Raw genomic sequence first — 9966 nt, 5'->3', positions numbered from 1 at the left:
GAGTAGTCGAAGAGTTACAAAGATTGGATTGACTTGTTTTCGAACCCCCTCAGATCGATACAAGATAAAGTCATGAATGCAGTAGTCTCGACAACTATTTATAACAGCTGGATGAATAGAAATTACTGTGTCCTTGATTGTAATTATAAAACAGCGTGTTATATCAGTAAAAAATATTAAAAATGGTGTGAAGTATATAATCATGAGTTGTATGGGTGTTAGTAAGAACAGTCTTGAGACTCAAATTTGTAATGTATATCCAGGTAGTAGAGTTTTTAAGCCCCTGTTGGGTTGAGAAGCGGTTGTTTGTATTGGATTCTTGTAGGTTGCTTTCATTGGTTTTTTGAATAAAGTTTTTCTTTTTCAAAAAAAAAAGAAATTATTAAAGTCTAAACATCATAACATATATATTAATCATCAAATCATTATATTTGCTTATCTCTAAAAATTAATGTAATATACACATACATTACATATATTTGTTCTTATATTAAAGAAAGAATAAAAATCCTATTGAAAAAATAGTAACTTTGTAATATATAGTGCAATGTTGTTTAAACCGCAATTATTAAATTTGACACTGCCAACTGCACCGCACCGTGCGGTTTGGCAAAAATGCAAACTACAACCGCACCGCAAAAGATTTCAAACCGCATTTTTAAGCGGTGTGGACAGTTTGATGAACACCTCTAATGCACACATCACATAGTGACTATATTGGGCAAATACCAAAGTGACCCTAGTATGGATACTTAGGCAACCAAATGGGTCGTGAAGTAATTATAAAGAATAAATGATTATATGCTCACTTATCGGAGGTCAGAAAATTTGAAGATCATTTAGTATTCTGACACTAATGTTGTGGGTTGCCAAAAAAACTAAGAGATCCACTTCTGGTTATGTCTACTTGTTGTCTGGAGGAGCTATATCATGAAAAAGTACTAAGTAGACATTCATAGCTCATCCATCATGGCAACATAATTCATAGCTTGTTATGATACAACCAATAATACAATATGGCTGCGATATTTTATCACTTGACTGCAGGTTGTGTAAAGAATTAAAAGATCGCTAAAGGTATATTATGACAATCTATTAACAGTTCTATATTTAGATGACAATAGAAGCTTATCAAAGTCTAAACACATAGGCATTAAAGTTTATAGTTGTTAAAGATATAGTTCGGAGTAAGATAATGTCTATTGAGTACATAAGATCAAACTTATTGCTAGTAGACCCACTAACTAAACTTTTGACACCCAAGGTCTTTCATGAGCATATTGCTTACAGAGGTATTATTTTATTTGATAATGTTTTGTTTTAGTGGGAGTTTATTTTCAATATTAGTTATTTTATTGATTGACACTATTACACTACTTTAAGTAGATTCAGTTTTCTACAGAATAAAGTTGATGGTTTTATTATCTTTATTGCTCTGAATGTGTTATCTTCCAATTGTGGTTGACATAAAATTTGAAAGACTAAGGATTGATCTCACTAAGGAATAAAGGACCAATTGGAAATAGACATGATTAAGATCACATTGCATATAATTTCCAGTTACACATCCATATTTGATTTATGTCATTGAATATATTTGACATGGTGATCGTTGATGGGTCTAGTTACGATAAATGTAACGAAGGCTGCTTTGGTCTCATATTTGTATAGGAGATGGACTGGATTGTCTAAAGGAGATGTTTTGAGAATAATTAGGAAGTTTGTGCACACATCAGGTTATCAAATGTAATTACCATTGGTATTAATTTGTAGCCCAAGTGGGAGATTATTGTATTATTTTTTTAATAATTCAATATGCTGGTTTACAAATTAAGATAATTTATTTAAGTTAATATTCTAAATTGGGCTAAATAAGTGGTCTAAATAAATTAGTCCAATAAACATCTTATTTGGTATGAGCTTCATAATGTGTAGTACTTAATAGTAAACCTAATTATAGTTTATGAGACTTGAACATAAAGGTTTGGTCCCAAGACTAATCTCAACCACTTTTTTTTTCTATATTCTCATCAATTGAGTGAGAATCCATACTCGTATCTAATATCATGTAATCAGGTGTGTTTTCCATCTTATTAATTCATAAAATAATCTTGATTATTTGACATGAGTTTAAGATTAATGTGTATTTGTAGATTTAATTTCTAACGGAATATCCAACATAATGAAAAATATACTTGTAAAATTATGCGGTCATAACATTCATAGATCTAAATCTAAGTGACAACCAAGAAGATTTATGTGGTCATTACACTTAATTAGGGAATTTCAATGGTTTATAACACGAACTGATAGTTGAAGGTTAGATAGTTAGGTGAAGTGGGTTTCACATGAAATGGACAATATTCTTTTCTCACATAATTATATGTTGAAACTTCCTTTTCCAAAGTTTGTTTTGATACTTTTTATTTCTCGTAGAAGAACAAAAACTCACATGTGACTTTCTTTGTTTCTCATTCTACTTACTTTTCATATATGTAGATGACTAAACACTATATCGATTATACTATTAATAATCATCATTATATAAAATTTGACATCATTACTCTTGGTCAAGAGCTTATCAAGGAAAACTCAAAATCTATTATTCTTATTATAATTCAGTAAAATTATGGTTGAATGTTTTTTTCTTAGGGTAGAATGTGGCCTTTTTTCTTTTGGTAGGGAGGGTCGAAGTGGCTTTGATTACTTACCCAAATGATCCAAAGAAGTTGCTTTTGTAATTTTATATTTTATTTTCTGTTTACTTTTTATAAAGGTGCTAAAGGAGGTTACAATAATTTATGGGGAAATTATGACTTCTAAACAAAGCAAGCGAATTACTCTTAGATGATATTAGCAACGAATTGAGTTGCCTATAAATTCTTTTTTCCTTCTATTCATTCATAATTGAGATTCTTTTGTAATCAAATAATAATAATTAACAATTATTTAAGATCAATGAATCCAACGTAGAATAACGAAAATCAATCATTTATAATGGACAACAAGGCCCACTCAAACATGGTTTTATCTATTGGGCATATTGGAGGAACAAGTAGGAGGACAACACAAAAATGCTACCATGTAGTACTAATACTCACTATGAATACAGCTAATAATATGGCTGTAAATTAATGCAATTTCTTTTTCATCTAAATTTTAATCATTTTGGTTGAGTAAATTAGTGGATACTGGATAATATCACAGATCCGTACAAATGTAATGCCGTATGTTAGGATAATTAATTTAATATGGGACATTTTATCAAGTAAAACATTAGAAGTGAGGCTTAGTGTTCTCATTAGTTTCATTAAAAAAAAAAACAATTGCTTTTATAGTTAGGGCTTATGAATTAATGGTTGTATTAACATTTTTGTTCAGTGAATTTGTTGAAAATTGTTAATACATTTATTAAAATAGTTGCAAATTGACATTAAATTCTTACAGCAGTAAAAGAAATGTGTCAAGTGAACAAATTTATTGTTCAAGATGACTACGTAGATTATGTCTATAATTTTGCTTATTCAGCACATATTTTAGTGTATTTGACACAATTGTTTTAGTTCACTTGGTAGTACTAAAATAAAACATGTGTAGTTGACTACACCATATTCAAAACCTAAATTCTTATTGTGCTATGTAAAATATCAAAACTAAATAACATTGATTTAAGAAAGAACCGGTCGGGTTCATTCCTTTATGTATTTATAATAATAAAAAATAATAGAATGTCAAAATTATTGGCACTCGTACAAGTCCTAGATGATATAATCACACTTATTTGTTTGTTAATTAGTCTCCTTAGAATCGAATGTGTCCCGTTCATACAACTAGACAACTTACTCCAAAACTAATTTCAGGGAAATGTTAAGGGCTTGTTCGTGTAAATAAATGGGCTTTCGCCTCACTTATCTTGCAAATAAAATGGCCCAAAGATTGTGGTATATTTGTAGAAGGGGATTTTTTATGGGGTTATGGATTTTTTTTATATACTAGTGAGTTTCCACGTGCAATTGCACGTGTTAAACTTTTCATTTGAATTTTTTATCTTCATTTTTAATGCCTAATTAATTGTGATAAAATATAAAATGTGAAATTAAAATTTAATATTTTTAAATGAAGTTAAAAAGTGTAAATATATATTATATTATACAATAATAATTATAAGCTAGTTACTTAATGCTAAGCGTTTTAATTACATATATAACGTGTCCTACATAAGATGTTTATTATTTAAATATATTTTACATAGTATTTATAATATTTGTACATAATTTATATATTTATTTATATTATTTTGCAGATACTTCAAGTATCATTCGTAGTATTTGAAGTGCTTGATTCACTATCACTTTCGAGCAGTGAGATAACATTGTATTTGGTTTGACTTCCACCACTATATGCATCCGCTCTTGCTTTTAAGTAAATAAAAAATTTACTCACTGTAGAAAGCCTTGCAACCGATGATATGTTTTGATCCTGTTATTAATAATATCATTGAGAAAGATAATAATATTAATGTACGTTAATGAAGTAAATGAATTTAAGTAGTACAAATTACACTTGGGATGTGAATAAGCTCTTGTGCGGTACAATTTAACATCTTTTCTGCATTTTCGCCGAAGAACGTTGCTATTAGTGAGCCTGTGTGGTCTGTTAGTTGAGCTTGAAAGCGGCACCTAATAAATTCAAATACAAATAAATTTATTTAAATCACAAATTATGATAGTAAGATTTGTGCTTAATTGAGTTAATATGAACCTTGGAATTGTCTCAACAGATGATTCGTTGCAGTTGTAGCAGTTAAAACATGATGTTTGATTGTCAAGATCTGCTTTCTGGCGGCATTTTATGCAAGTCATGTACCAGAAGGGTTGTCTTAAATTCTTGATGGAGATTGATGCATTTATCCAAAAAGTAGTTTGCTAATAAAGCATAATATAGTTATTGAAATAAAGTATATAATATTATGTAAAGCCAAAAATAATTATAAGCACTATAAATACCGAGAAAAGAAACTAATTAGTTAATTAAAAGTTAAATAAAAATATTGTACGTACCTCTTGTGGAAGATTTTGAATGCCATTAATAGTAATGATATTATTATATTGAGGAGTTCTTAGAATAGTTTGACTTGGGAAGAGTCTTTTCTCATTGATAATGGCAAGAATGTATTCTTCATTGTTAATGCTCCTATTAATTTATAGGATTAAATTATCAGATATATAAGAATTATTTATAGATAGGTGTAATAAAGAATAATTTATAAAAAATAAGTATGAATTAGTTTACCATTGACGAAGCTCATTTATTTGTGGAATATTTGTAAGATTAATAATAAATGAACTTTGTTGTTTGGATGATAAAGATATACCTATTGAATTGTTAAAAAAAATATATTATAAGATGTCTTTTAATAATACTAAATAATTAGTTGAAATAATTCTAACCGTTGTGTGAAACAACTTTCAGGCGTGTTCCTATTATAATAGGATTTTGTGGAAGAATTTCACATATTGTTTTTCCAACGGTCTCAGTTAGTTCATCCCACATAGTTAAAGTTTTGGGTTGTAAGCTGCACAAATATATTTTGTTAAAAATTAACATAACATATGCAGTAATTTTTTAAAACTATAAAACATATTAGTTTTAAACCTTTGATCAACAAGGAGAAATTCTTGAATATTTGCAGGTCCAGACTTTGTGTGGATTTTTTTATTGGATCAGCACTTAATACAACTGCAACAATATCTGTAATTAACATTGAAAACAATATCATTAGTAATTTGACAATAATAATGATTATGAAAAATTAAAATTATATAAATATTACCAACAGAAGTTTTTGTATCAACGTAGGCATCTAGTTGATCAAGATAATACAAGCTGTAGAGATCTTCAAAATTCCATTGGTTTTCGTCAGTAGTTTCCTCAATTGATGTAGAAGTATTGAGGCTCCATTCAAATTGGTTGTCAACAATTCTAAACTCTTCTTGTACTGGCTTTATATAAGCATTGGAAATTAAGTAGACTTGTGAAACATTTAAGGTATCTCCGAAATGATGGATTGCATTGCCATACAAAGTAGCTTGTATACGATTTTTCTATTTATAATGAATCAGAAATATAGAGAATGATGTCAGAAAGTATTTTTTGTAGAGATTTTATAGCTAATTAATTAATAATCTTATATAGCTGAAACAAAATTTACATTCAATTTATATAGCTTATATAGATTTATGAGTTCTAATAAATATACCTCTGTTGGATATTATTTTACCAGGATCTTAGATCTACTCACAAGTATGTTTATTAACATCCTAAATATGAACTTTCTAAAACGATAAAATAAACACATATAAAGTTAAGAAAACCTTACATTGATGCAGCGGAATAAATGTCTCCTTCCACTCAGATCTCTAACCCTTGATTCCTTTCTGTAGTAGAGTATAATCAAGATCTGAGCCCGAATCCCCTTCTTCTTCAAGCTTTGATCCTTCACAGTCTTCCAATCTATGATTGAGTTACTGCTTACTGTGTGTGGGCACTTACTCTTTCACTAGGGTCACGAAAAAGATGAAGGAAAAGAGGGAGAGAGGTTTCGGCCAAGGTAGAGAGTGAGGGAAGGCTCAGTTTTTCTGAAGAGAGAAATTTCTGTCAGAAAGGCTTATGAAAACTTGTGATTTGACTGAGCCATCACTTTCTATTTATAGGCAACTTACTAGGTTTAAGTTTAGAATTATTTGGCATTAAAATAATAAAATAATAATTTGAAAAATCCTTTTAAATGGCCGGCCATAGGTGTTGTAATGGGCCCCACTTAATTTTGCAATTTTATCAAATTTTATCTCTATTTTCTCAAAAATGCCAATTTTCCAATTCTAACCTTTTAAATGCCAAAACTAATTATTTAATAATTAAAATACATTATTAAATAATATTGTCATTTAATTTAATTATTAATTAGACATATAAAGTCCATTAATAAATAAATAAACCCAGAAAACTCTTTTCCTTACAATTTCACCCCTGAATAGTGAAAATTCATAAAATCAGACATAGTCTAACTTTAGAATTATAATTGATCAATCACGAATCAATTAATGAGTCTTATAAGCAGAATGTTCTCAACTAGAATGGGGACCATGGATCTATATGCTGAGCTTCCAATAAGTGAACCAAATTTACCAAGTAAATTCCTACTTATTAATTCTTCGTTGAATCCACTCTTAGAACTTAGAATTGCACTCTCAGACTTATATAGAGCATATTGTATGTTTCACGATACCAGTATACTATCTCATTTAACCATTGTTATAATCTTATTGTGATTTAAAGATCCTCTATATAGATGATTTACATCGAGATGGGATTTCTTTACCGTTCTCACCCCTCAATGTATTTTGCCCCTTAAAACACTTAGCTACCTGTAAATGGTGTTTAGTGATCTAATAATTAGTCAGTTAAACAAGAGCTCATCCATTTACTTCTATTTGCTAAGCTCGAAGGGAATCATCACTTAACTTCTATACACCAGTAGAAGCTATAGATTCCATATTTATGTTCAGCACTCCCACTCAATCATACTATCATGTTCCCAAAATATACGTATCACCCTGACCCAAAAGTAGGCTTAACTAATAAATCAAAGAACATGATTAGCACTCCTGAGTTGAGCCCAAGCATATCAGGATTTAGATTCTTTTCAATCTTAAGATCAACTACTGATATTGACTTGGAAAGATATGTATAACGGTAAGTTTGTAATATCTTAACTTAGTTGCAATATCGGTCCAGTCCAATGTATACTCCATACATTCGAAACTAGTATACTTTGCTAATGTCCTGGAAAGAACATAACACTTACTCCAAGTGTAAGTACACATCATCGCTGATTATCACATTAGTGTAAATCCAATAACACTGATGAAACAGGGACCAAAACTTTTGATTCATATGATCACAATCACATTCCACTGTGTTGACGATACTGTAATTGTGAATAAACATATGATCTGGATTTAACTGATTTTGTGTGTATGAATGTAATAAACACATTAAACATATTAAACCATTAGCATGTAAAATTCATGCAAACATCAATCACTTCAAATTTCTTATATTGATAACTAATCAGATTGTAAAGAGTTTTATTTAGGGCATAAAACCTAACAACCTCAATATCAGCAAGAATTATACGTTGGTACAATACTCCATTGCGAGAGATACGTGGGATAAGTTTTTCAATAACAGTAACTTTTGCTATCCATCCTCTAGTAGATGGTGTAATTTCTCGTAGTAATTTATACTGAGGATTCATCTTTGATCTGTAAAAAGAAATAACAGTAATAAGTTAAATTAAAATATATAATCAATATTGATAATAAACAGTGAAAAGATGTATAAGAAGAGAATCATACATAAGAACTTTTATATAGTATTGCTTAATAATAAGATTTCTTCATAAACAATGTTCAAGGTATGATTATTGTCAGCTTCGTTGCCTGATGGTGGTCTAATGAGAACTCTTAAAGCTGATAAAGTTTTTGCTCTAGATAGAGCAACATATAATTGTCCATGAGAGAAAACAGGCTCTGGTAAGAATACACCAACAGAATCTAACGTTTGTCCTTGAACTTTGTTAATAGTCATAGCAAAACTTAATCTAATGGGAAACTGAGTGCGTTTAAATGGGAATATATTTTTTTCATTTTCCAATGGAGTAAAAGGTATTCTGGGTAAAAAAATTCTCTTTCCACAATGATCACCAGTAACTATTTCAGCATCAATAATATTAGAGCCAAATTGTCGACATATTAGACGTGTTCCATTACATAATCCTTCAGAAGTATTAATATTACGAAGTAATATAATTGGACAATTTAATTTTAGTGTTAATTCATGGGCAGGGAATCCACTTGGTGTTAAGCTATTCATGAAGTCTTCTTGTACTCCCTGTTCATTTTTATCTACGGTTTCATCAAAACTATAATATTTTATGGAGTTACCCGGAAATCGATTAATGAGAATTTTATTAATATGGTCAACATACTCGTTTTTCGGAGTTAAAATCACGCGATTGAGTATTGTATTCATATTTTCTGTGTAGTTATTAATATCTGGAAATACGAAATCTATTAAGTTATTTAGCGAAGTATCATCATCCTCATAAGGTAAAATCATCGATGAGAGTAGCTGTATCTTTCCATCTATAGTTGGCTCGGTTCCATTGCCAATATTTAATAAATAATTGCTAAATAAGGGATCTTGTTTGGCCCGCATATTGTCTGTTAATGTAATTTTAGTAAATAAGGGCCATAACTCAGATTTTACTAAACTTGCATTAATCATTTGTTCTCTTGTACCTTTAGGAACAACAGGTAATACTTGACGGAAATCACCTCCAAAAACTATAACTTTACCACCAAAAGGAAGAGTGGAATTATTTATGTCTTTTAACATATAGTTTAAAGCTTCAATAGCTTCTTTGTTTGACATTGGTGCCTCATCCCAAATAATAAGTTTTGTTAGTTGTAATAATTTACTTAAACCTGATTGTTTACTAACTGAACAAGAACTATAATTATCTAAGTGAAGGGGTATTTTAAATAGAGAATGAGCTGTTCGACCACCAGGTAAAATAGAAGCTGCAATACCTGAAGATGCAACAGCTAAAGCTATTATTTTTTTTGAACGAACTGCAGCCAAAATAGTCTTATATAAGAAAGTTTTTCCCGTTCCTCCAGGGCCATCAATGAAGAAAAGGCCAGTTTGATTGTTGAAAATTGTATTTAATATTAAGTCGAATGCATTTTTCTGTTTCAAATTTAATAAATTAGCAGCTAATATATCTTCTTTGCTAACAACAATTGCTAATTGTTCATTAATCTCTTTATATTGTTTATCAATTTCGTTATCAGTTATGTAATTATCAACTAAGTTATAATCATTGATATCTTTTCCCAT

The 9966-nt window shown here is 29.6% G+C and overlaps 1 protein-coding gene across 1 annotated transcript; it reads right to left on the bottom strand.

Annotated features, from left to right (window-relative positions):
• Positions 1–8430: 8430 nt before the first annotated feature.
• On the bottom strand, positions 8431–9966 carry LOC133030481 (ATP-dependent DNA helicase RRM3-like). Its single transcript, XM_061103235.1, has one exon. The coding sequence runs from the start codon at positions 9964–9966 to the stop codon at positions 8431–8433; it is 1536 nt and encodes a 511-aa protein (XP_060959218.1).

This window comes from Cannabis sativa, chromosome 8, assembly GCF_029168945.1.
Source record: "Cannabis sativa cultivar Pink pepper isolate KNU-18-1 chromosome 8, ASM2916894v1, whole genome shotgun sequence".
Classification (NCBI taxonomy): Eukaryota; Viridiplantae; Streptophyta; class Magnoliopsida; order Rosales; family Cannabaceae; genus Cannabis; species Cannabis sativa.
The sequence above is the reverse complement of the archived record's forward strand: the minus strand, read 5'-3'. Positions and strand labels throughout refer to the sequence as shown.

What these genes read in the sequence shown, in the direction of transcription:
- LOC133030481 (XM_061103235.1), bottom strand. Translation starts at nt 9,966, where the DNA reads ATGGGAAAAGATATCAATGATTATAACTTAGTTGATAATTACATAACT.